This window comes from Opisthocomus hoazin, chromosome 26, assembly GCF_030867145.1.
Source record: "Opisthocomus hoazin isolate bOpiHoa1 chromosome 26, bOpiHoa1.hap1, whole genome shotgun sequence".
NCBI classification, from domain to species: domain Eukaryota; kingdom Metazoa; phylum Chordata; class Aves; order Opisthocomiformes; family Opisthocomidae; genus Opisthocomus; species Opisthocomus hoazin.
Genome location: NC_134439.1, coordinates 4074260 through 4101119, shown reverse-complemented (window position 1 = coordinate 4101119; position 26860 = coordinate 4074260). Strand labels below are relative to the sequence as shown.

Here is a 26860-nt window from a genome sequence, read left to right as displayed (position 1 = left end):
TTCGCCCGCCGCCAGCGCGCATGCGCGCTGGCGGCGGGTGAAGCCTCGGGAGGAGGGCGGCGGAACCGGGCAAGGCTTGAGCGTAGCGGGCCGCCCTCGCCGGGGCCTCCGGGGCTCGGCTGCTTCCTCAGCCGCACGGCTGGGGCGGGGGGAAGGGGTGGTTCTCCTGCCCGCCGCCCACGCGTGTCCACACCACCCCTGCGCACATGCAGCCGGCAGCCCGCAGCGCGCATGCTCCCCGCTACGCAAATCACGCAGCCTGCGCCGCTTGCGGTCGCCGCCGAACGGAGTTTGAGGGCCGGGCCTGAGCGGCAGCGGCGCCGCGTGACTCAGGTAACGCGGCCCTTGGGTCCGGTCCCGCGACCCCGCAGCGGCAGCCCCGCACCCTGACGGGGATGGGGCAACCCGCTCCCGCCTCCCCCCTTCCCGCTCCTCGTTACCGACCCCGCCGTGTCCCCGGGAGGGGCGGCCTGAGGGTACCGGGCGTGCGGGGCCTGTGCTGCGCCCCTGCCCGGGCATGAGGCCGGGGGGGCCTGGAGCCCTCAGCATCTCTCTGGGGGTGAGAGCGGGGCAGGGGGAGCGGGCGTGTGGGGCAGGGCTGTGGGCAGTGGGGCAGGGGGAGAGGGCGTGTGGGGCAGGGGGAGCGGGGCAGTGAGGCAGGGGGAGTGGAGCAGGGGGAGCTGGGGTGTGGGGCAGGGCTGTGGCTAGTGGGGCGTGTAGGGCAGGAGAGGGGGTGTCCCGGGGCGGTGGGGAGCCTGGGAGCTCGTCTGAGCCTCGCTCACCTTGACCTGTGTCCCTGGAAGGAGCTGGGAGCGGAGGCGTGTGCCTGGAGCCGGGGGATCCCAGCAACGGCGGTGGGGGTCCCAGCTTCAGGCTGGTGGGTGACGGTGGGGCCACGCGGGGGGAGTGGGCTCCTCGTGGAAGGGAAGGTCGGCGGCGCGTGGATCACGGAGGCCCTGCCGAGGCGTGTTCTGCTTCGTGGAGCCGTTTGTACTCGGCACCCATTGCGCGTTGTGACGGAGACGGCCGAGTTAGGAGTGTTCTAGTTTTCACCCATCTCTAGGCCAGCTGTCTCTCTGGAAGCTGCGGACGGTTATTTTGCGTAGGGCTTTATGGAGTTGCAGGGTCTGCAGAAAATTGATATACTCCAGTAGTCTCGAAATTCTGCTTGTGAAACTTGGGGTTTGGGTGAGCAGGTGGCTCTGTTGTCCTCATGCTTTTAACCTCTGCATGCAAATTCCATCATATTTAAATAGTGTTTTGTTTTTCTGTTTAAATTCACATGAAATTGTGACATACCCAAAGAATGTGGTAAATTCCTGGGCTCTGCCTTGCTGTACTTCCCATCTCGTTTAATGTTCTTGGGAACATGTTCTTGCTCAGGTTTTCCCTAGAATGAGAAGTCTTCGACACAGGTGTTTATTTTAGCCATCCTTGTTATTCGTAGCAGTGGGTTCCCTGCATGTCATCCTCAGAGGAGTGCTGGTCTAATTTAGAAACAGATTGCTTCTATTTCAAGTTTTAATTTAAGGGAACAGTCTCATTAACATTCACGTTGCCACTTAGATCTGGTTGCAGGAGGGAGGAAGATGAGTCTCGCTGCCAAGTCTGATGCAGCCGATCCTCCACAGCTATTTGTGAAGTGCAGTAGTAGGGTTACTGCTGCCTTTTGAGGCTCCTGGTTTGGACCTTGGTAACGTGCAATTCTCGGTGACGTACAGTCCGAGTGGGAGACTGGGACTGTTTTGAGATCAAGCAGAAAAGACACAGGAAGGTGAAGGCAAATAAAGGTGAACTGACAAACTGCCTCTGAGTTTCTGGCAGATCTGGGGAGAGAGCTTTAGTCTCACGAAGCCCAGTTTACTCTGTTTTGGGAACAAGTGCAATATCCATCCTCTTCCTGCTTTTTTTTTTTTTTGTAGAGCTTACAGGAAAAGGTCTCTGTCTCTAATGAGAAATCTTGCTGGGTGCTGTGGGACCTGATTCTGAGCACGCAGTCTAGAAAATCAAAGATGAGCACTTCCAGGCGAGCAGAGGCTATTGGAGCCTTGCTGTTTAAAGTAAATGACTGAAGTGCATTAAACAACCGAAGTGCATTTTTAGATTTCCTGCTGTTGTTAGATGTTCATTGATCTAACTGTGTCTAATTGCTAATTAATAACAACTGTACGCACAGTGTGTGGTCTTTGAAATGAGCTGGCAACGCTGACTGACGGAGAGATGCTGTTGAGAGTCAGTTCTGTAGCGGAACATCTCTGCTTCCAGAACTTGCTTATCTGAACAGCTTGGCCAGATGTGAACTTGCTGCCGCCTCAGCTGCTCCTGCTACAAGCAAGAGAGTCTAGAACTTCACCTTCAAAGTTGTTTTTTCTTGTAAAACGGTTTGCTTTCTTGATACAGAAGATGGCAAGATCAGGCAGGGGTTTACTTCTCTCTCTCTGGTCTGACCCTGATAGTGTTTTTAAATTGTTTGTGGAAGTTGGGCATTACTGGAGGTGTGATGTAATAGAACTGATAAGGATTCTTCCACAATGTTTATTTTTTTTTTCAGTGAAAATGAAGCATTTGTATCTTTTTATTGCTGTCCTGTTCATCCCATGGAGTTTTGCTTTGGCAAAGTATGATGAATTTGAGGATGGAGATGACATTATGGAATATGATGATAATGACTTTGCTGAATTTGAAGATGTTAATGAAGATGCAGTCACAGAGTCTCCGCAGAGGGTCATCACGACAGAAGATGATGAAGAAGAAGCCACTGTAGAGCTTGAAGGTCAGGATGAGAATCAGGAAGACTTCGACGATGCAGATGCACAGGTAATGCCTCATCTCCTTCTGCTACGTGTTTCCTAATAGCATCTCTACACCTTTCTTTCTCACCTTGTCTTACTGGATTTTGCTTACTGAGCTTTGGATTTTCATGCTGTTTGTGATTTTGTCCTTTAGGAAGGTGATAGCGAGAGTGAACCGTATGATGATGAGGAGTTTGAAGGCTATGAAGAGAAACCAGATGCATCTCCTAGCAAAAATAAAGACCCCATAACAATAGTTAATGTAGGTATAAATGTTGATCCGCTTTCTTTTTGGTGTTTTATTACTTATTTTTTTAAAGTGGTATACCAATAATGTCATTGGTGTACAAACGTACATATAAGAGAGGATCTGTCCTCAAGAGTTTGCCATTTGAATTAAGAAGAGACAGTGCGGAAATGGGAAGAAGTGTGGAGACAAGAAATACCTGAAATAATGCAACAGGATAGCAGCAGAATATGATCCAGGTGTGCCAGCTCCCAATTCCATGCTCTTCTGCATTGGTTTATGCTACTTCAAATAGAAACTCTTGGAGTAAAACTTCCAGGGCAGGTGCCTTTGGTCTGTTGATCTCTATTTTAAGCTGCTAGAGCTGCCATCCTTGGGTTGATACTGTATTCTGTATTCAAACTGAGAATTGTAATTGGAATATAGATGAGGAAAGTCTTTGTTAAAATAGACCTTCTGAAACATAGTTTTGACCAAAGCATTTGACTTAGCTTCTTTTACACGTATGACTTTGGGGGAGAAGTGGAGGAGCTAGAGCGCTGACCTTCATTTAATCCAGAGAAAAACCATACCTGGACCTGGACAGGCTGGAAAGTTGGGCAGAGAGCAACTTGATGAGGTTCAACAAGGGCAAGTGCAGGGTCCTGCACCTGGGGAGGAACAACCCCATGCATCAGTACAGGCTTGGGGCGGACCTGCTGGAGAGCAGCTGTGCGGAGAGGGACCTGGGTGTCCTGGTAGACGACACGTTAACCATGAGCCAGCAGCATGCCCTGGCTGCCAAGAAAGCAAATGGGATCCTGGGGTGCATTAAGAGGAGTGTGGCCAGCAGGTCGAGGGAGGTTCTCCTTCCCCTCTACACTGCCCTAGTGAGGCCTCATCTGGAGTACTCTGTCCAGTTCTGGGCTCCCCAGTTCAAGAAAGATGAAGAGCTACTGGAGAGAGTCCAGTGGAGGGCTACAAGGATGATGAGGGGACGGGAGCATCTCTCCTACGAGGAGACGCTGAGGGAGCTGGGCTTGTTCAGCCTGAAGAAGAGAAGGCTGCGAGGGGACCTAATATATGCTTACAAATATCTGCAGGGTGGGTGTCAGGAGGACAGAGCCAGACTCTTTCCAGTGGTGCCCAGCGACAGGACAAGGGGCAACTGTCACAAACTGAAGCAGAGGATGTTCCGTCTGAACACGAGGAAGAACTTCTTCCCTCTGAGGGTGACGGAGCACTGGCCCAGGCTGCCCAGGGAGGTTGTGGAGTCTCCTTCTCTGGAGATATTCCAGCCCCGCCTGGACGCGGTGCTGTGCAGCCTGCTCTGGGTGACCCTGCTTTGGCAGGGGGCTTGGACTAGATGACCCACAGAGGTCCCTTCTAACCCCAAACATTCTGTGATTCCGTGATTTGCATACATCCCAGAATGTCTGTGCTTTGTCAACACATAAAGAAGAGATTGCAATGAGGATATTCTTAAAGTAGACATAGTGTATTTTTAGCTTGTCTATGGCTAAAGTTTCAAATTAGAAATTGACTTCTCTGATGGTTTCTGAAGCCAGTCTCTCTGTCCACCGTGCATCACCTTCTTGTTGCCTCTCAAGATGAGTCTTTTACAGGATGATAGGTGCTTGAGGCCCGCATTTTTATTATCCCTAAGATCTGTTTTTAAGTATTATGACTGATCTTGGTACTGAAGTTTAAGGTTTGGGTACTTCTGTGACTGAAGGGTGATACAGTGATAGCAGAACGGCTAATTAATCTCTGAAGATGGCAAGGCCAAGTAGGCTTCCCTGCTCCCCCACGCAGTCTGTGGCTCTTGGTGGCATCCTGAAAATGCTCCTGCACATTGGATACTACTTTAAATTTTGACCCAAGTTACATGATGATCAGATGATGCTGTGACGGGCAGGGCATCAAGCTCAAGTAATCAGTGGGGTGAAATGCTGGGCTGTTCACTACTCTGAGAGACACATGCTAGCACAGGCTCACTTGAAAGAGAGAAGTATTTCATTTGTATTCGACAGGGATTTTGGATTATGATATTATCAGTTGTTTCCTGTATGATTACTGTGTCCGACTATAGCCAGATGCATGATGTGGGCTTAGCTCTGTGCTGTCGCCTTTGTGAAGCTTTTTGCTGTGTTTGGGATGAAGCTTCTCTAGTACACAGCATATTCTGAATTGTTTGTGTATATGGAATCCTCTCATTCAGTACGTAAAAGACAGTCTCTGTTCGCTTACCATAGGTCCCTGCTCACCTTCAAAACAGCTGGGAGAGTTATTACATGGAGATCCTGATGGTAACGGGTCTTCTTGCTTACATCATGAATTACATCATTGGGAAGAACAAAAACAACCGTCTGGCTCATGCATGGTTCAATACTCACAGGGAGCTGCTAGAGAGTAACTTTGCTCTTGTTGGTGAGTTCCATAACGACTAGGATCCATTTTTAGTTTATTTGAATAAAGCTGGTTTTAGACTGGCCAGTAGGCTATAGAGAAGAGTAACTTTTTGTATGCGGATGCATGATAGCACTAATGGCAGCTGTGTGTGTAGACAAGTTGTGTGTCAGTCTGCTAGTGCTGAAATTAGATTATGGTGTTGTAAATTATTCAGAAATGTCACTGTGATACTGAAGTAGTCCAGCAACTGCTGAGCTCTAAGCCTGCTGATGAACTTCAGTGTTTAAATTTGTGGTTTTTAGATTGCAGTTCTCTTTCACTGTTATTTCTTCAGGGGACGACGGCACTAATAAAGAAGCTACAAGCACTGGGAAACTAAATCAAGAAAATGAACACATATATAACTTGTGGTGCTCTGGAAGGGTATGCTGCGAAGGAATGCTCATCCAGCTAAAGGTAAGGATGAGGGAGTTTGTAGCACTGTTTACCTGTCACCAGGGTTCAGGTTCTAGAGGCTTTTCCATTCAAGTGTGAGCAGCAAGGAGTCCTAGCTTGACTCTTCCACTTGCATTCAGAGACAGGGTTCTGAATATGCACATGTGAAGGGATGACTGGCCAGATGAAAGATCCGTATGCCTGTATTCTGCCCACCAAAGTAGGTGTATAGAAACCAGAAGTACAGCATGAACAGAGGTAACTGGATGCTGAAGAGCCCAGCTGCCATTTAGAGAGACTTTAGGGTGTTGGAGGAATGGCCCAACAGGAATTCCAAGGAAGTACAACAGACAAGTACAAAAGTCCTGCACCTGGGACGAAACAGCCCGACACGTTGGTTCACCTCCTAACTTGACGGAATAAGGCCCTGAGAAACTCATCTAATGCGGAAAGTAGGCCTGCTTTTGAGCAGTATAGGTGACTTCCAAAGGGCTCTTCAAAGCTAAATTACTCTGAGAAACATCAACTTACAACTGTTCTCTTTTTCCTTGAGCCCCGCTGCTATCTACCAATGAAGTGCTGCACTCTAGGTATATTTGGTTATCTTCTGTGTTTAAAAACTTGTGTTTTTAGTTTCTCAAGAGACAAGACCTACTGAACGTTCTTGCGCGTATGATGAGGCCAGCTTCTGACCAAGTGGTATGTACTCAGCCCTTTACATTAGCTGTGATAAATTGTTGCATTCCTTCAGTTCTGCTCTGCTACTTTCGATTCTTCTTACCACACACAAGTGAACTGCTAGGTGTCTTTCTATAGTATTCCGTATCTTCCAGTTCAGGAACTGTTGAATCAACCTGAAAGAATCATTCGTATTTCTTTTCTGTCTGTGAAATGCAGACTGCTGATGACTGGAAATTGGTTTATCTGTGGGTTTTACTGTTGGAGTGGTTCTGTGAACAGTCTATCATGCTTCAAGACCTTATCTTGATAAGAAGTGGTTTTATGATCTGAAATAGTTAATGATTGTTCTTCTGTCTGTTCAGTCTGCCTGAACAGAGCTGCGTAATGCATATGCTGGCCTGGATATTGTATCCTGTAATGTTACTTTTTGCCTGGCCCTTGCTCTTGGAGATGAGGGGAATCTCTAACCGCATTAAATGCCAAGAGAGGTTACACTTTGGAAGAACAGTGGCTGTGTGCACTGTGAATACTCTTTCCATGTATCTATAATTTAAATGAACAGTGTTTATCTTAGCTGTGTATGGGCTTGCTTAGTCTTGGTCCTTATGAATCTAGGTGTCAGACAAACATTGAAGTCACAGAAGACATAGGTCTCCCTTTGGCCAGTAGTCTGAAGGCTGAGTACGTCCTATAAATCTGATCAGGACCAATAACATTCTGTTCCACAGCAAATAAAAGTAACAATGAATGATGAGGATATGGACACCTATGTGTTTGCTGTTGGAACAAGAAAAGCACTGGTGCGACTTCAGAAGGAGATGCAGGACCTGGTATGTATGGTCACATTGGGAATGATAACATGATAAATAATAGGATATAAGAACCTCTGATATGTAGATAGCTTATTTTTGTGGGAACAGCTGAAAACTTGTGACTGGCCTGCTGGAATTGGTGTTTGGGGAAAAGACATTTTCGTTTAATAGAAATGGTGTATAGTTCATTTAGGAGGAGGCTGAAGTACTTTGTCAGGATACACACGAGCCTCACTTCACCTCAGTTTGCACAAATGACTTTTTCAAGGATTGAAAAGTAAACTTAATTAGTGATACAGGATGTGGAACATTTGGGTCTAAGTCACCTGCTTTTATGTGATCTGAAATTAGTATTTTCCATATGTTCAAGCCCTGAAGCTGGCAAAGAATCCAGTGATAACAAGCAGTGGTTTGCAAATGTTTTCTCTCATAAATTGGCTAACTAACAGCGCTAAAGTGTGCTTGGTAGGATGCCAACTGGTTTTGTTCTGTTACCGGAAAATACAAGCAAAATGCCTTAACCCACTTTGAGCATCCCAGCTTGGATGTATTACAATTATTTTATCTTCTTCCTTCGAGTACTCACTATTGAAGGGAAACACTAACTTAAAGACTATTGATAGTGCATGCTTTACTTTATGCTTGAAATGTCCCCAGCCAGACTGGGTGACTGCGTTAGTATATTTTTATTGTTTCTTATGAGGTACTTTTAGCAGTCTCACTGTGCTGGAACAGTTCGGTCTGATAAGATACTTACAAGCTTGTGTTTGTTTTTATTTCTTTCCCCTTGTTCTCTTTGAAACAGAGTGAGTTCTGCAGTGATAAACCTAAGTCTGGTGCAAAATATGGGCTTCCAGATTCGCTGGCTATCTTGTCGGAGATGGGGGAGGTCACAGAGGGAATGATGGACGCTAAGGTAATCTTGAGTGCATTAGTACAAATCTTCCTTGGTAACCCTGGCATTTAGACCTGTGCAATAAAGTTCTAATCTGTATCTCCTGTAAACATCATAGCAGGAGAGCCAAATGGCCTTAGTGAGATCTAGAGAAATCAAGACCCTAAGGAAGCTTAAGGGCTGGAAGAAGGATGTAATTCTTGCATCTTTATTCCTTTTACATGGCAACTAACATGACTAATGTAACATAACTAACCCAACTAACATGTAAGACAACTAACATAACATAGCTAACAGTCTAACATGAACTGCAGACTTAAAACTACCTTTCAAAGCCTGGAAGTTGGCTTCAACAGCCAATTTGAAGGAGGGTCTTGACAGTGCGTCTGCAGGTCCTCAAAGTTGACATCTGTTATCAAATGAATTGGAAAGTCCCAAATGAGACTTATATCTAATATCTGAGTTGCTTACATTAATTCCATGCATTGCGGCCCCTTCTAGCAAAAGCTAAAAAAAAAATAAAAATTGACTGTTTAAATTTCAGTGTCATTGTGGCAAGCTGAGCACAGCAATTTTCCGAGTGATATATGGATACTTTGGCAAACCCAGATGGAGTGGGTAGGCTGCAGATGGATTTGTGTCAGGAAAAACTAACCCCAGTTTCTCTTTTAGATGATACATTTCCTCACGCACTATGCTGACAAGATTGAGTCCGTCCAATTCTCGGACCAGTTCTCCGGTCCAAAACTTATGCAAGAGTACGTATAAAGCTAGATCTCTCCTCCCAGTAGCTATTGTAACACTAAGCAAAATAGAGGCTGACAAACGTGTTTGCAGTGTGAAGCCTGCTGGAATGCACACAAAGACAAATTGGGAGCAAAGGTGAAACAGGTGAATAAATACACTCCAAATACTTCCAAATGCTGCGTTGGTTTAAAAGATCAAGGTGCTCTGTTGCCTTAAGATTTATTTTTGTGTGCTGGTTGTGCTGTAGTTTGGGCAGCTACAAATTTCAGATAATGCCTGGCAGCTACAGTGTACACAGCTGCATGGAAAACAACTGAGCAACCCCACTAAAGGTACGTGGCATGTTAGAGTTCAAGGGCCAAGAAATAACACTGCAGGAGGAGAACTACTGGTTGGGGAAAAAAAAAAAATTCAGATGCTATTGAAATGCATTGAGAACCAGGTTGAGCAAAATCTGTAATGTAAAACAACCATCAAGACTGCTTGCCCTTCCCTAGCTGACACGGTTAAACGTTTTGCTGTTGAAATCCATTGCTTGGGTACTTCAGGTCAATTCTCAGCTGTGCTTCAGAAATGCACAGATGCGGTACCTCTTCTGTCTCTCTAAGCCTCCTAGTCTTGAGGTGCTTTTAGCTGCTGCTTCAGAATTGCCAAGTGGTGGGCGAATTGTCTTATCTGAATTGCCATGTAGGCTTTTGCAAGGGTGTATGATGCTCGCAGGCATATAAATAAATGAGTTGTATCAAAACTTGGAACTGTCCCCAAGAAAAGGGAACATACTTTGATTTAATTATAAGACAGCAGTATGTGTACCTTGTACTGAAATTGCTAGGCTTTGGAGGATCTGTGAAACGTAGGTTTGACTTTGTTACATTAAAATACTGTGGGGTTTTGGGCAGTGAAGATTTGAATTCTTTAGAAAATGTGGGGGTTTTTCTAACTGCTATTTTCGTAAGATCTGTAGTAGTATAAACAACATACGTACAATGGAATGTCTCTAAAAATATACAGGCCTTCTTAGGGCTCAGATGACCTCTGACAATCAGAGTGGATGGTGCTGTTAGTATGTTTTTACATTAATGCCTTTTCCCTGCATACTTTTCCCTGGGCGTTTGAGTAACACACTTCAAGAATCTGAATAGTTTGAAACTCAAATGTGGGTTATGGCCAGGCTTTTAATCTTGTTTATTTTATCTGAGTAGTTTGCAAGTGTCTCTTGGTTCTTGAGGTTTTCCCTAACAATGTTAGGTATTTCGTATGCCCATATTTGTCTTCACTCATTCCGGCCACTGTTTTCTTTTCTACCAGGGAGGGTCAGCTTACAAAACTGCCCGAAACTAAGAAGACACTTTTGTTTACATTTAATGGTAAGAGAAGTGGTGTACGCGCGCGTGTGTGTGTATCTGGGGGAGCACTGTGCTTTATTGGTGCAAGTCATGCACAAGTTCTGTCATCTATGGAAGACAGTGTATTGATGAATGACTTCAGGGTGTGTAACGGGATCATTGATTGATTAACCAGTAAACAGAAGGCAGTAATGACACTGGGGCATACTGATTGGCATATTGTCATAATAATAGGATACTCAATCTTGCTATTATTGATCTTGGTTCATACTCGTATCTACTGGTGGTTGCAGTTAGATCACCATTGGAAGATGGCTTGTTTTTAAGCCACATGCCTTGTAGTTTGAGCTTGCACAGAGTTACTTGGTTAACTCCAGTTTGAAAAAAACCAGCCTCATGGGAGCCTATTCTAGAAAAGGCCCATAGTTCTCTTTGAAATTCAAGGCCATAGCTCCACAAGAAGCTAATGTCAGAGCCTGAATTCAACCCTTATGTTTGTATTCCGTACTAATAAAACTAAGAAGGATTGTTTGGAGGAAATGTGCCTGTTGCTGTGTAAGGAATCTAAATACCGTCTCCAAAGCTAAATGCCTCAGTTAGTTATGTTCTTCCTACAGAGGAGCATAAAAACATCTTTCATGAACGGTGTGAGCAATAAGGAAAGAGCATTATAGTAAGCAGAAAAACGCTGCCAACCTTTCTGAATTAACAACAAACTCTTTTATTTCAGTGCCTGGTTCAGGCAACACTTCCCCAAAGGACATGGAGTCTTTGCTGCCTCTGATGAGCATGGTTATCTACTGTATTGACAAAGCAAAGAAGTTCCGTCTGAACAGAGAAGTAAGTAGTAGATATTTTTCTGTCTTCTGAATATTGCGTGAAATTGCAACCATTGCCGTTGGATGCTTAAGATTGGGAGCCATATGTTACTAGTATGACTACCAGAGGTACTGCTTTCTGCTCATGAGGAAATCCATATTAGCAGCATTTGCTTTTCTCTGTGAAAAGGGTAAACAAAAAGCTGACAAGAACAGGGCTCGCGTGGAAGAGAACTTCCTTAAACTGACTCACGTGCAAAGACAGGAGGCTGCCCAGTCCCGCCGAGAAGAGAAAAAACGAGCAGAGAAGGAGCGAATCATGAACGAAGAGGATCCTGAAAAACAGCGTCGGCTGGAGGTGAGATGGATTTTCAGATCGTTACAAGCTCCTGGCATATTTCTCCTATGATGTCTCCAGGGCTGCTTGTAGGTATACCAGCAATGGCCACCTTTGAGTTCTTATTTGCTGGAAGGCAGACAACTTTCAGGGTCTGTGCTGTTGCTTTTTGAAACATGCAGAGGCTCCCAGTGAAGAGGCAGCTCACGGGGCTGGAGATGTGAACCCAAGTACTGCAAGTCTTTTTTGTTTGGCTCTTCTGAAATGATCACCTTGCTCTTTGAAGAGATTACTGATGTTCACTCACATCTCTATGTCCTTGTGTACAGGAAGCTGCTTTGCGGCGTGAGCAGAAGAAACTTGAGAAGAAGCAGATGAAGATGAAGCAAATCAAAGTGAAAGCTATGTGACTCCATTGTGAGAAGTGTCTCAGTGCCACCCGCAGAATTTTAATTCACAGGGTACCAAGACCTACTTAACTCCATAATCCTACACTTCTTTAAACACTAGTAGCCATTCAGAGAAATGTTCCTTGCATTGGGTGTTACTATTTAAGTATTACAGCAACATGCAGGTGTATGTAGAAGAGCTTTGTCTCAGCAGTTTTATTCCAGGTGGTATAAATTTTTGCTGTTTGTCTGTTTAAAAAAAAAAATGCAATATTCTTGAATGCTCTTTGTCATTTGTTCTTTAAAAACAGAAGATTGTAAACCTGTCCACGTGTGCTGGTAACATATTCATGCTTTGGTTTTAAACTTTGGGTTTAGTTATTGGGAGGGAAGGGGGGAAACTTAAGGGGAGGAAAATTGCACAATAAACACTTATTGTGCATTTATTTGCATCATGTAAAGGCACAAAACTTAGAGCCTTCCATACACAGTATGGATTCTTCAGGGATTTAAACCCAGTAGAAGTGATTTTTATTTTCTTTTTTTTTTTTTTTACAAACAAGGGACTGAAATAGTATTAGGTCACCTGTGGGCATGATTGGCGTATGTGTAAAACATACAGATGGGTTAGATACAAGGGAATGGAATACACAGTCTCCTACTTGTGGTTTTGAATGCTGCAAGCTTAATACAATGTGAAGTGTGTAATGCCAGCATGGTCTTTCTTCAGGAGTGAGCGCGTGGTGAGTTAGCAGCTTCAACTAGCTTTCCTTGAATATTTTTAACTGTACGAGTTTGCCTCAAAAACTTTTCTCCTGATCTCAGCAGCTGCTGCCTAGTTCACTTCAGCCAGAAGCTAGATGCAGTGAAGTATCTGCAATTGCCAGTTTCCCCAAGGAAGTAAAAACGTTTCTGAGGACATGTATCCTCTTCATCTGGTACGTGGTCACTTCAGGTTTTTGAATATAAATGGGGAGAATGAAGTGAATGCCCCTGTGCAAGCACTTCGCTAAGGGAGAGAACTCTGCATTTTATAAATGCTTCCTGTCTAGAAGGCATTTTATTGTTGCTTGTAACAGACTTTTAACAGTTTTGTGGGGAAACAATGTCTTGCATTTTCTTGCTCGGTACTTTGTGCAAACTTGGTTCTTGGCAATAAGAATGAGCTGCTGTTGAAACAGCAATTGCTTCAACTTCTTGTTCCAGCATGGGATACTTCACGCGGATTGAAATGCAAATATCTGTAACCTGATACATGCAAATACATTAATTTTATAATGGTTGGTAAAATTATTTAAAACCAAAACTAATGTAGATTCTGTGAAATTTTAGCACTATTTAGCTTTAAAGATTAATACGGTATTGTTTTGCAAAGTTCTTTGAAAGGAAATACTAGTTTGTGCTCTTTGGACAGCTTTCCTGAAGTCCCATACATTTGTGGGCCACGGCAGCTAATTTTGTAATATGAACAATCTAATGAAGAGTAAAATATAATTGAACCACTCCACCTGCCTACTTTACTCGGCTGGCCTCCGGGTGTCTTGCCCTCTGGTAGGATCTCGAAGCCTCGTTTGTCCTGGGTGGGTTTTGCAGGCGCAGTAGCTGGCGTTACTTCAGCTGCGGGATGTGTGTGGGGGGGTGGCTGTCCACCCGGGACCTGCTTCCTGGGCAGGCGGGGGGAGAGGGCCCGTCCCTGGAGGAAGGGGGTGGGAGGAGATGGAGGATTTTCCCCCCTCCCGCGTTCAAGGGCGGGGTCGTACGGGCACCCCAACAGCACCGGGGAGCGGCTGCGCGGGCCGCGGGGGAGAAGCCTCCGCCGCTTGCTGAAGGAGCCAACATGGCGCCGCCTGCTTTCCCGCCTCTGGTACGCGCGGGAGCCGCGGAGGCGACGTCACGCCCGCGCCGCCAGCGCCCCCGTCACGTGGCGGCGTGCTGGCGTCACACGCGCAGCGTCTCCTGCCGGTAAGCGGCGGCCGCAGCCGGAGGAGCGGGTGAGGGGCCCGGGGGGGGCGGGGCCTTCCCGGTGGCCGCGGGGGGGTGGGGGGGTGGGGGCAGGGAGTCCCGGGGCCCGGCGCGTGAGGGGGTGACCCGCTCCCGTCCCCGCAGGTTGCCCCCCCGTCGCGAGCTGCGTGTGGTATCCCAAACGCGGAGTCCATGTCTTTTCTTGTAAGTAAACCCGAGCGCATTAGGGTGAGTGTCGAACGCCTCCCAGCTTCCCTCAGCCGCCGGTGGAGCGCTGCAGAGCGGCCGCGGCCGGGCCGGCCTCCTTGGAGAGCACCTGGAGGTCTCGTTAAAGGAGGGGGGCATTGATTGCACCCCTGCATCTCCCTCGTGTGCGCTGCAGGGGGGTGTGAGGACCATGAAGAAAAAGGGTGCCAATTCTGATTATTTCCTACCCTTCTTTATAGAATCATAGAATGGTTTGGGTTGGAAGGGACCTTATAGATCATGTGGTTCCAACCCCCCTGCCATCAGCAGGGACATCTTCCACCAGCCCAGGGTGCTCAGAGCCCCATCCAACCTGGCCTTGAGCACTGCCAGGGAGAGGCAGCCACAGCTTCTCTGGGCAACCTGGGCCAGGGCCTCAGCACCCTCATGGTGAAGAAACTTCTTTAAGAAGTCACTGCCTCACCTGTGTGGCACCACCGGCAGTCTCTGTTTGTGGGGTTTTTCCGAAACTTAGCTGGGAAAGCTAAACCCAGCAGCTTTGTTTGGTTCTGCATTTTTAAGGGAGGAAGTTTTATGTGAGAAAACCACTTTTAATGCCTTAAAACGGTATTGTTATGTGTGAGTTTTGAGTCCTCATCACCTAAAGACTCATTGGTGCTCTCCAGGACTGGCTTCCCTTGCACTGAACAGCATAAGCTGTTTTTTCAGTTGTTTTACTGAGTAAAATGTCGAATGTGATTGTGTTTGTGATTGTGAATTTAGCATTAAATAATCAATCAATGCACCACAAGCCTAAAACTGCGTATTCTGTTGTGTCTTACGCGTGCATGCATATCTACTTTTCTTTGAATCACAGAGTTGAACAGAGTGGTAGAAACGTTCCTCTGCACAACCTAGTGCTTGCTGTGAATTTTAAGCATGAGTTCTGGAAGAGAACAGCAGCTTTAAAAAGTTTTCTAAGACATCACCTCACTGTAAATAGTTCAAGCTTTTTTTACACCTGTTACACCCAAACAAACAACTTTTGTTTGCCTATATAAGGGAGTTGTAGCATGATTGTTATTTTTGCATGCAAAATATATTTTTGCAATTTATTGTTTGTATGTGCACGTATAAAGGTTGTTGTTTGATCTAAAACTATGTTAACTTTATTGCAAGTGCATGCAGGTCAGGAAAAGCAGCAGCACTTGCGTGGTTGCTGGGTGCGAGCCATCGTAGGGGCACGAGAAGAGAATATCCGTGTCCAAAGTGAGGACATAACTGCTGCTGCAGCTGATCAGCTTCAGACCACAGCAGAGTCCTTGAAGCGTTCTGATTATCTTAGGTTTTCTGTGGGGGAGAGGGAAAAGCAGCTTGTCTCTAGATGGAATAACTAATTATCTGGGGGATTTTCTTTTTCCTTTCAGCGATGGGTGTCTGAAAAGTTCATTGTTGAGGGCTTAAGAGAGTTCGAACTGTTTGGAGGTAAGTTGTCCTCTTGCTAGGTGACATTGTTAGAAATGCTTTATTTTAGCTGCAAGCTCTGTTAATTCAGTTGTAAATACCTATCTTAACAGTAAAACAGATGAATAGATCTGATTGTACCAGCAGATCTGGTTATTCAAGGTGGCTAACCGTATAGAGTTAATATGGAAGCGGCCAAGATCTAGCAAGCCATTTGGAAATCCATTTCGTGTGGATGGCAGTACTATTTTCAGACCCTGCGTGATGTATTTCTTAGCATACCCACTTTTTTTTCCTATGCAAACGATAGATTTGGGGTTTGGGAAGGTTATAATTTTCCAACTAAAAAAGGGTTTTGAAACTCTGATGATAGCTCCCCAGCGTGTCTGCAGGAGAGCTGATTGGTTCCTGCTCTGCTTTCTGCCTAACGAGCAGAATTGCCCACTGGGATGCAGAATTCCTGATCAGTGATGCAGAAGGCGATGAGAGCATAGGGAAGATGCCTAGATCTTGAGCTTCCAGGTGGCGTGGAAGAATTTTCACTGCTTTAAATAAACTTTAGATAGTTTCCTCTGTATTTAAGCAAAGTGGATACGTAATTTTTGAATGCATTTAGAGGTATAATAAAAAAATTGTCACCTTACACTGATGCTGAATATATGAAGAGTAGCACTGTATGAATCTCTTTAATTCCCATACTTGTACTACAATTTGATTATTTCTAGTGCTCCAACCCTATGTGTACAGTAAATATATTTGTCTAAAAATATATATATTGTATGTATTTGGTATCAAAAAGTGTTGTGCAGGGTTATTTACTCATTTTTCCAACTATATTTTTAATGGGTATCTGTTGAACACAACATGGTGAACAATTAATTTCTTTACTCCAGAGCAGCCTCCGGGTGACTCTCGGAGAAAAGTAAGTGACTTTTGCAGGCTGTGGTGCTGTGGTTCATTGCATGGAGATTATTCCTTGTGGAAGTTTGATTTTTCTTTTTATCTTAGTTATATATTTCATCTCTATATTTAGCTCTACAAGTGTGGAAACAGGTTTCACCCTGGAGTGGAGATTTTGGTGTGTGGTTTTCAAACTATGTGTGACAAGTCAAAATTTTAAACTTAATCTCTTGGATTTGTATTTGTGTCGCTGTGCCCTCTCCCCCCAGCTCCCTAAGGGTGTCTGTTTTGAGATGATTTAGATCTGATTCTTCAGAGATGCTAATCTCTTACAGCTCTCTTTTAGAATAAAAGGAAGAGGTTAGTTTATGGGACTTCTGACAACTTGTCCAAAAAAATGTTACGTTGGCCACTCAAACTCGGTGTTCCCTTCTGAACACGTTGATTCTGATTTCCTTTCTCTTCCCAGTAGAGCAGCCACAACATAGGCTCCAACATCAAAACCAAATATCATGTAATTTTCAGTTTGAGGTGATTTTACGTCCTGTTGCCTGGTCGTTTTCAGAGCCAGTTCTGTGCATGCTTAGATAACTTTGCCTCTTAGAAACTAAAATCACTTGTGAACATGGAATGTCTGCTCAGAAACCTGCAGCTGAAAACTTCACCTCTGATGCTTTTTGTTCTGCAGGCCCTGATTGCACAGTATCTGGTTCATAATGAACAATGCTCATAGAACGACATAACTTCTGATCAAATATATTTGTCTAAATGATTTTTCACCTGCCCACACCATAACAGTTCTGTGTGCAGCTGTTGCCTAGCTTAAGCTAATTACAAACATAAATTAAGTGTGATCTGATTATAACTGTGTCAGTTCAAGCTGCTTACAATTGATTTTTGTGCCATTGTCTCTAATTTACTGGCACAAACACAGCTGAAAATATGAGATGTACCTCGAGTGTTTTGTATGAAGTCAAGTAAATTCACACCTTTTTTTCAATTGCTGAACGTTATGCATATGCTGGACTGGAAGCAAATTGAGCTTCGTATCCATTTGGGCTTTGTTACAGTATTCACTTGGGGTTTGGTCACCTCTGCTGTGGTATTGCTCACTCTTATTTTTACATTTCAATAAAAGCTTACTTTTTGCAGCAGGGCTATAGAAAAAGGTAAATAATCTGGGGAGAGGGATGTGAGGAAAATTTTTGTTACTCATGCTGAAAGTGAGTGAGGGAATGAGGAGGGGGAGAGGAAGGCAGCAGAATGAAAACAACATTCCCTCTTCCTAATTCAGACGAATATCATTTGGCAAATGCAGATCCTTGCTAGCATCACATAACTGATTTTCTTATGGCATTTATAATAGTAGTTGTCTTTCAAAGATCAATTTCCTTAAATCTATTTCAAATTAAAATCAGAGCAACAAGCCGGAAAGCTAGCTCTTAACGAGTGTCATGCCATAAAACTAGTCATATATGACTTCACTTTACAGTTGCTTTTGACCATACACCAAAAGTTGTCCTGTGTGAAACCACTGAGGAGCTTTTTTGCAGTATTTCATAAATGACATTTCAGTTTTTTTTTTTAAACTCTTGTATGATGTTGATAAATCTCTGGTAGAGCTCCTTTTGCATTAACTCTCAGTTACTGGTCACTGCTAACATGAAGAGAGGTGAGTGAAGACCTCCGATGTGCTGGAAGACTTTTAAAAAGGGAATTTACAGTATTTTTCCATTACTGTTGAAACAGCCTTACACCATTAACAAGATTAAACTTATTTGATTTTTTTCATCTGTTTTGTTGGCTTACGCTGTATCTGGAGTGGACTCTATTAAAGCAAACCACTTACATATTGCTCAGTGTTTCACCAACTGTCATTGCTCCATAACGCTGCTTATAAGAGCTTCCTGCTTTCATTTCCTTGGTGGTGCCTTTCTGCTTCAGAGGTTTCCATCTGCCTGTGTGTCTCTCCTGGCAATCTGGGTGTTGACAGGACTGTGTGAAATTGCTGGAAGAAGTAATGAATGATACAATTGAGATCAGAATTGACAGGCGTCTTTAACAGAAGTTTGAAATCGTGAATGGAAAGTTGCTGCCTATTCTCAGCCAAGCAACAGCACTGTGTAGTGTTAGGACTAGCATAAAGGATTTGGGCCTGCTGAGATCGCGGGGGTTAGCTGCCTGGAAACAGGACCGAGTTGCCACGCTGGAGTTGTTTGAGCTGAAATTGTACCATAGCACTGTTCACAAATCTGAAGTTTTGCCTTTTCCCTTAACTGAAAAATACACCTATTTTAAAGGTAGGGAAAGAGAGGCAAAATGTGTGCTGTTCAAAGCCAGTTGAAAAGGTGGAACTTGGGAAGTGTGACTATTAATTTACTCCCAAAGTATACTTAGAGACCCAAAGGTAACTTAGGGCAAGTTCATGTCTGTGCTCATTGCACCACATTTACCCCAGACTGAGTGCAGAACAGCAAGTTCCTTGTTTTTCAGCTGTCACTGTGTTGTTTCCATCTTTCAGTGATGGAAAGAAGAGTATTTGCTGTCACTCTAGGAAAATGCACAAGCCTCTTCTGCTTCATGTACCGTGAGAAAAGGTCTGATAAAGGGCATTTGCAGCTGATGAGGAATGAGGTGGAAAAAATGAGCTGGAGTTCCAAATGTCAGCAGAAGTTAATGTGCTGGAAATTTGAGAGAACTAAATGTGATCTTAGACACCAAATAAATTTGGTTCCCCATTAGGATGCTCTCCTTGGGACTTTGGAAATTTGAGGGAGTTGGAAGGTACAATGGAACTTGCTAGAACATTGAAGTTTGTCTTCTGCAGAATCCTGCTTGGAAGGATTTATGTGAGTGTCAGTACAGCAGATTGCTTCATGTCGGAGGGAGTGAAGAAGAGCTGACAGGCTTGGGAGTGCTGCATCCCCGTGCGGTGTGGGGTCTTTTTTATTTTCTTTTTTTGTTGTTTCTTTTTGCTGTAAGCACTGATGCTTTGCAGTTACGTTTTTGCTGTCATTTGGAGCTTCCCTTTTCATGTGTGTCTGATCTTCATAACTTGGGCTAAGCTGGTTCATCACTTCTACCATTCAGCTAAGCAGCTTCAGCTGCGCCGGTCCTACCGCAGATGAGCAGCTGAAGGCCAGAAGCCCCAGCATCGGGCAGGAATGCCGAGTGCCACAGTGCAGAGAAGTGCTATTAACAAAGCTTTCCTTTGATGGCCTTTGCTCAGGCAACAGGATGGTGGCACAGAAGTTTGTAATTAATGGGAGAAAGGTAGTTACTATAAAGCAGTGTGTGTGCTGTCCTGGGGAATAGTAATTGGCTTTATCTGAATATGCCTAAAGACATTCTAGCTTACAGTAATGAAGAACCTACCTGTTATGGTTACATGTCTTGAAACACAGATGTCTGGATCTTCTGAAATGAGGCATCTCCTGGATTTCAATTGATAAATAACTGTTTTAAATTATTTTAACAGCAATTAAATTCTCTCTTCTGTATTCAGTGTGCTATTATTGAGGTGTATAATAATATAAGGTGCAGATGATTTTTCTAGCACATGATCTTTTTCTTGTGACCTGACTTTATTTTTTCCCCCCAGACAAATGAGGCGAGCTCCGAGTCGATAGCTTCTTCCCCTAAAAGGGACACCATGAGCAACTTCCTACCAGACAGCAGCTGTTACGAGTTGCTCACTATCATAGGTAATACTGCTAGTGGGCTGGGGGATCGAAAGCCTGCTTTGCAGACTAAAGAACTTCTGCAGTTTGTTGGCCTTTTCTTGATTGATTGCTTATTTTTGACATTAGATGCCTGTCCTTTCTGATTTTAAAATCACTTTAATAAAAAATGAGATGCTGATCCTAAAGGTTTTCAACTGAAAGAGGCAGGTTAATGATACTGAGTGTGAAGTACAAAGTCAGCAGAAGCAGCCTGAAACCTCTCCCTGTCCTTGGTGGGGTTGTGGCCTAATCATTTTATTTCTACCTCAGTTCTGAATTTGAAAGACAGCATATTACTGGCTAGGAGGATTTCTCTTGATGGGATATCTGCCAAGGAAGGTGCTATCTGATGGAATGATTACTCTTTTTCACAAGGCCAAAAATAGTTTCAGTAAGTGAGCGCAAAGACTACTGAAGGGTCAAGGACTGGAGGAGTTTTTCAGAAGTGTGTGGTTCCAGAAGTACTCCTGAAGCTGTAATGCCTTTTCTTTCAGGCAGAGGCTTTGAAGACTTGATGGTTGTGAACCTGGCCAGGTATAAACCCACAGGAGAGTATGTCACTGTCAGAAGAGTGAACCTGGAGGCCTGCACGAATGAAATGGTCACATTCTTGCAGGTAACGCAAATTCACTAATACCATAATGCAAGTTTAGGAGAGGAGAGACAGTAAGGGCAGTGCTTGTCAATGCTGTGTTCATATTTCTGCATTTACTAAATTGAATAAAAATATCTTTTTTTATTCTAGGGGGAACTTCATGTTTCCAAGCTTTTCAACCACCCTAACATTGTGCCGTACAAAGCAACTTTCGTAGCTGACAATGAGCTATGGGTAGTGACATCTTTCATGGCCTATGGTAGGTGGAGAGGAAATACCTTTGGCTGACTGTCATACTCTGGGAAAGGAAATTTTAGAGGTGAAGTATCCTTGGGGCTTTTATTCTGACCAGTTAAGAGGTGTTTTGTTTCTTTTCAGGTTCTGCAAAAGATTTAATCTGTACCCATTTTATGGATGGGATGAGTGAACTGGCTATTGCATATATCCTCCAAGGCGTATTGAAAGCACTTGACTACATCCACCATATGGGCTACGTACATAGGTAGGTCCTGGGTCCATAACCTTTAGTCCTGCATTGCTCCTTGCCACAGAAACATTCTTTGGGAACCTGCAGAGTGGGTGAATCGAGTCCTGCTGATGTTTGTAAAAGTGGTTTTGCACAGCATTCAGGATGGTCGTCAGGAGCCTCAGCCTTCTGGCAGGAGACTGATCAACTACTGTCCTGCGCCTTGAGCTGTCCAGTAAAGTAGGCTTTTCTCCTTCCCGTAGGTGCTCAGTAAGGATGAATTTCTGTTTAGTACTACAGCTTCTGTTTGTATCTTTCCAAATCACTGTCTCCACCCCTTCGCATATTTTTCCTCTTCTCTGATACATTTCCTCTGTTGCAAGAGTAAACATGCTGAAAGTTCTGAGTTATTAGTGGTTAGTACTTTTATTGTATGTACTGTAAAATGAATTCGGCTTACCTATGCCTGGCTTAAATCCTTTGCAGTGCCCTTCCGCACTTAGTCTTCCTGGGAAAGCTGTAAGGAACGTAAGTCCTTTGAGGGCAGACAGCCTGACTATTTTTACTTCTTTTTTTCTAGGAGTGTTAAAGCCAGCCATATCCTGATCTCTGTAGATGGGAAGGTGTACCTCTCTGGTCTGCGAAGTAACCTAAGTATGATCAACCATGGGCAGCGACTCAAAGTTGTTCACGACTTCCCCAAATACAGCATCAAAGTCCTGCCGTGGCTCAGTCCTGAAGTCTTGCAGCAGGTGTGTTTAAAAAAAGTCTGCTAGTTTTCAGTGATATTCAGAGTGCAATTTGCCGAGTTCTTACGGCATCTTCAGGGTGTGTGTGAGGGGGGACATGACAAAAACCACAGAGTTATTTTTTCTGGTGATGAGCTCTATCATTTTTTCTTACCCTTTCTACCTTAAAACCAGTGACCCCTAGCAAGGGGAAACCTGTATTCCTGTCAAAAGGGGCAGTTGCTGAGAAGCCGATGTTAACAGTGTTCTTTCCCTCCAGAGGAAGGTGTGCAGATGCAAGGAAAAGGAAGGGGAAAGGCTAGAGGAAACAGGCTTGGGGTGGGCACAGGGCTAGGATTTGATCTGATCTGTTTGACTAAATAGTTCTCTGGTAGATACCTCTACAGATTCTCCTATTAGCAAAGTGTTACATTAGTTGCCAGTTACCCTAAGGTGGATGCCATCCCTACTAGCTAGCTGATTTCAGTTAAATAAATGTTGCCCTTAACTGTTGGTTTTAACAAACAAAAGAACCACAATAAACCCGCCTATATGTGGGTTGTATTACTTCTACTCTGATCATTTGGGTTTGCTCTTCTGCGTATCGAATTGTGGGCATTGCCCATCTTCCATAACATGCAAGTCCACAAGACTAATTTTTATTTTCCTTTTCTTGTAGAATCTCCAGGGTTACGATGCAAAATCTGATATTTACAGCGTAGGCATAACAGCCTGTGAGCTGGCCAATGGACACGTACCATTTAAAGACATGCCTTCTACTCAGGTAAGGCTTAAAAGCTGTTCCTTTCTCATCCTTACTCTGGCAGATGGAACTGCCTTGCTGCACTGGGATGTGAAGACAGAAGGGTGCTGTGCCTGCCTGAATTCCCTTCCCATTGCTGCTTTTTCTGTAGAACTGCAGTGCTTCTGTATTAAACCGTTGGTGTCACAATGGTAGTGTCCAAGTTCTGAGGACATCTGAAATCCACTGACCACTTAACTGTCTAGTCCTTGTGTGTGTGCGCGTGATGTTTTTTATGCCCCTTCTCTTCCAGATGCTCTTGGAGAAGCTGAATGGAACTGTTCCCTGCTTGCTAGACACCACAACAATTCCTGCTGATGAGCTGACTATGAAAACCTCCCGTTCAAGTGCTAACTACGGGATGGGCGAGAGCATGGCTATTAGCAATGTGAGAGCGGCCAACGGAGAGCCAACCCTGCACCCGTACCTTCGGACCTTCTCCACCTACTTCCATAACTTTGTAGAGCAGTGCCTCCAGCGGAACCCCGATTTCAGGTAAAGCCAGGTGAAAACTGCTCTTCACAGACCTGCACTGTTCTAGGGCAGATTAAACTGCGAGAGCCAGTAGAGGTTATTCAAAGTTTTCTTTCCAAAGGCATAGTGGAGCGAGGATCTGCTCCATACATTGAGAAGAGCAGTCCAAGTATGTAAAACAAGAGCACTGTTAACACTTTGAGCACTTTCTGTAAGAGAGCCTGAAGAGTTACTTGGACATGTAACCTTCTTGGAGCGTAGAGTGGTGCTACGTGTCAGGAGAACAAACTGAACATGCTGAGTTTCTGGTCCCTGGGAGACAGCGTTTACCCAGCTTCCCTGACTGCGAATGTCTGCTGTTCAGCACAGAGTAATGATGGGAAGTGACCGAGAACTGTATTTTCCTCTGTAGTGAGCGTAAGGTTGTCTTTAGCCAGGACAAACTTCTCTAGCATACCACACTGTTCAGAAACTTCCCCTTGACCAAATGTTGGGGTGTGCAAGTAGGTAACTTGCACAGAAGGTTGAGCTGCTTGCATGAACATAACAAGCAGTGCTACTGGTTACAAAAGGGAGATACCCTGTAGCTGAGACATGGGAGAGGCAGGAAGGACCCTGGTCTCTTCTTTCTTCCACTACCACTACCTGACTTTAAACACTGACGCATTTTCTTGTGTGCTTACCTTATTCTAACTCCCTTCTACAGGCCAAGCGCAGGCACTCTGCTTAGTCATCCCTTTTTCAAGCAGGTAAGGAACTCATTTAATCTGCAGATAAAGAAGGGTGGTGTTTCTGTAGTTGTTGTCTTGCTCCGTCACTGAACCTCAAGGTAGGAATGTTGAGTTGCTGAATTTTCTGTTATCTGAAAGGATTTAGTTAGTTTGGTGACTAATAGTAGTGCAGCTTGGTGACCCTCACGTTCTCGTGGGAGGTGGACGGGCTGTTCTCAATGCATCGCTTCCTTACCTGAACAGGGGATGTCAATCTGCCACTCCTGTACGCCCAGAGGTTCTCACCCACAGACGACTGTGTACTGGGGCAAGGCAGTCCTAACCTGGTCCTTGCCGAGACCAAACTGAGGTGACCTGTGCTTTGCTTACAGCTGTGTGGCAGCTGGGCAAACTCCAGCCCTGGCATGGGGAGAGGCAGAGGCTCTCCTGCTCCTGAAATCATTCGTCTGGCGTGCTCTGAGCTGAGGGCTAGGGTGGTGCTTCACAGATGGGAGCGTCAGGACCACAGCACCAAATTGCTGCTGAAAAGACTGCACGCAGAGCACCTTCTTGTTACCAAGATGCAGAGCGAAAGCCCTGCACGTCTCTCAGTACAGCCGGGAGGATAACGCTGCGTTCTTACTTTCTGCCTGTATCCACATATTGTTGCTGCTTGACTGATTCATAAGTGTGGGGAAGCATTTCAGTGGCCGAGTTCTCCTCTTTCTGTGCAGATCAAGCGCCGTGCTTCTGAAGCGCTCCCTGAACTTCTGCGCCCCGTCACCCCGATCACCAATTTTGAAGGAACACGGCCCCAGGATCCCAGTGGCATTTTTGGGCTGGTGTCAAACCTGGAGCAGCTGGATGTGGATGACTGGGAATTCTAGAAAAACAGGGACTATACCCCGTTCTGGAGGAGCTTTCTGGACACTGTAATTTATTGGTCCTGTTCATAAAAGATGAATGTTACACATAGAAGAGTTTACAGGTCCTTGGGAAGGAACTTCAACTGCCTGTTTACTTAGGAAGTAGCCGGGAAGCAAAAGGACAGACCTGAGCTGGAAAAGGATCAACCCCAAGGAACTGTGGAGTGTTCCAGATGGTGCAGTGCCCAGAGCCCTGGGTCTTGCGGCTGGGCTCTGGTAGATCACTCAAATGGGCTGAGTGAGTCTGTTTAGTTACGGTCTCTATGTATTCTAAAAATCACTGGCTTCCTCGTGTCACAGTTGAAGGCTGCGTGTCCCTGCCCTCTTTGGTTCTTTCCTTTACGGGTGCCTTAGAGTCAAGGGGAGGCAGGCAGCTCTTCGTTTTGGGCATTCTCTTAGCGCTGGTGAGACTACTGTTAACAGTGTTGTCACAGGGTACGTTTTGAGGGTGGGGACAAAAAGGATTACGCTCTTAAAATTTAGTCACTGCTCTGTGATGGAAAATGGGAGATCAGAGATGACCAGATTCTGTTTGGGGCACCTTCACTGCCTCGGGCATTCCTCTGCACTGCTGGATTCCTCTCTTCCAGTTCTAGAGAGAGCTTCTGAAGAGCAGCCCCTGAGCACTCTGAGCTCCAGGTCAGACAGGGCCTTCAGCCTCTCCTCCCATGGCTGCCTGGGTCACAAAAGCGAGCATACCAGCTTTTTTTACCTGCACAGCACATCTAGCTGAGCTGCCTGCTAGCTGGGCTGGTTTCACAGCACAGAACACTCACACCAGCTCCTTTTCAGTCACTTACCCAGCACAGAGGAAAGGTAAATTGACTTTAACGCTAAATCCTCTTGCTCACAACTCCTCTTTGAACATCATGTACAGAATTGATCTTAAGCCTTCCATTACCATTGCTGTTCTGCCTTCCCTGATGGAACAACAGGTAAATGCTTGCTTCTCATGTGGCTCCCCTTGGTTCATGGCTGTGGCAGATCATCCCATTTCCAGGGTATTTGGTTTTCTGAGGTGTATCTGAGGCTTTTAGTTTGACCCTCCCAAGGACCATGGGTGCTGGACGTCTTTGTACTCTTCCGTGAAGCACTGAGAATCCAGCCCTGTAGGTGTGGCTGTCAGTAGTGGTGCTGGCGACAGGTCCTTCTTGTGTTTATAAACTGTACTTGAACCCAGATAAAGTTTGTTATTCTAGTTTTTTGCCAAAACAAATAAAATATTTCTGAAGTTTTTTTCTTTGTAAAGTTTGCTGTTGCTGCAAGATGATGCAGTGGATCACAACCGATGACAGAGGCTGTCTGTGCACTTATCTCTTCTCAGTCCCTTACTTAAGAGGCTGCTGCTTGCACCCCAGCTGGTGAGGGCCGGGTGGCATTAGAACATACACAGAGGACAACAGCTGCTGTCATACAGCTCGCCATAGCAGCTTGCAGCACTGTTAGCTGCAACTGCCTGTGTGCTTCAAAAACCTATCTTTCAACTAAAGCACAAAGCTGCAAACAACTCCTCTTGCTCTTTTCTGAAAGTTTCAGTAGAGAACACCCAGAGCAGGGGTGTTTGTAAGGGCAGGCTACAACAGATTTCATTTCCTAGCTTGTTATAAAGTCTGCAGCTTGTGAAAACCCTTACCCCTCTCCCACAAGCCGGGACAGGGACTGCATCACTGGTACTTACAGCAAGAAAAAGCCCAGCACCCCTCGCAGTGTAGAACCCTTGGGACCAAGTGAGTGACAGTGCAGCTGTTGTGTTTGGAGGAGATGGGTTTCCTCACGCCTGAGGGATGATTCAAGGGCTGTTGCCCACTTAAGTTCTAAGCCTGTCTCGAATTCTCCTAGGAACCAAGAGTCAGGAAGAAAAGACAGCAGGGAATACACTGAGCTATAATAAATCACAAGTAACTGAGCACTCCAGCCTGCTGTCCCCTGAGTTAGCATTTTTAGGGTGAAGGATGAACTTAACACAAGCTAATACGTCTCATCCCTTTCCATGCTTTTGGTTTGCTACATGCTCAAAGATCATGGACTTAAATTA

General features: G+C 45.0%; 2 protein-coding genes across 9 annotated transcripts; both read left to right on the top strand.

Annotated features, from left to right (window-relative positions):
* The first annotated feature begins 30 nt into the window (after positions 1–30).
* Positions 31–13393, top strand: CCDC47 (coiled-coil domain containing 47). 2 transcript variants are annotated; one of them, XM_075443819.1, is made up of 13 exons: positions 31–333; positions 2552–2817; positions 2947–3054; positions 5274–5448; positions 5765–5886; positions 6499–6564; positions 7275–7376; positions 8164–8274; positions 8926–9011; positions 10309–10367; positions 11077–11186; positions 11355–11522; positions 11831–13393. In XM_075443819.1, the coding sequence occupies exons 2-13, from the start codon at positions 2557–2559 to the stop codon at positions 11909–11911; spliced, it is 1449 nt and encodes a 482-aa protein (XP_075299934.1). In that variant the 5' UTR covers positions 31–333; positions 2552–2556; the 3' UTR covers positions 11912–13393. The 2 variants fall into 2 exon arrangements, with proteins under 2 accessions (XP_075299934.1, XP_075299935.1); XM_075443820.1 differs by lacking the exon at positions 31–333 and adding an exon at positions 347–559.
* On the top strand, positions 13394–26068 carry STRADA (STE20 related adaptor alpha). Of its 7 annotated transcripts, none has more exons than XM_075443829.1 (13): positions 13394–13470; positions 13997–14056; positions 15466–15523; positions 16396–16424; positions 20004–20106; positions 20619–20740; positions 20870–20978; positions 21098–21221; positions 21766–21937; positions 22593–22697; positions 22969–23210; positions 23896–23938; positions 24634–26068. In XM_075443829.1, exons 2-13 carry the CDS (start codon positions 14045–14047, stop codon positions 24784–24786), a joined length of 1272 nt encoding a protein of 423 aa, XP_075299944.1. In that variant the 5' UTR covers positions 13394–13470; positions 13997–14044; the 3' UTR covers positions 24787–26068. The 7 variants fall into 7 exon arrangements, with proteins under 7 accessions (XP_075299944.1, XP_075299945.1, XP_075299943.1 ...); XM_075443830.1 differs by having other exon boundaries at positions 13402–13441; XM_075443828.1 differs by lacking the exon at positions 13394–13470 and adding an exon at positions 13821–13852.
* The last annotated feature ends 792 nt before the right edge of the window (positions 26069–26860 follow it).

Excerpts from the sequence above, each read along its gene's own strand:
- CCDC47 (XM_075443819.1), top strand. The coding sequence starts at position 2,557 with ATGAAGCATTTGTATCTTTTTATTGCTGTCCTGTTCATCCCATGGAGT. Across the intron at positions 5,887-6,498 it reads GAATGCTCATCCAGCTAAAG|TTTCTCAAGAGACAAGACCT; the intron begins GTAAGGATGAGG and ends TTGTGTTTTTAG. Across the intron at positions 7,377-8,163 it reads AGAAGGAGATGCAGGACCTG|AGTGAGTTCTGCAGTGATAA; the intron begins GTATGTATGGTC and ends TCTTTGAAACAG.
- STRADA (XM_075443825.1), top strand. The coding sequence starts at position 14,045 with ATGTCTTTTCTTGTAAGTAAACCCGAGCGCATTAGG. Across the intron at positions 16,425-20,003 it reads CGGGTGACTCTCGGAGAAAA|ACAAATGAGGCGAGCTCCGA; the intron begins GTAAGTGACTTT and ends TTTTCCCCCCAG. Across the intron at positions 23,939-24,633 it reads GTCATCCCTTTTTCAAGCAG|ATCAAGCGCCGTGCTTCTGA; the intron begins GTAAGGAACTCA and ends CTTTCTGTGCAG.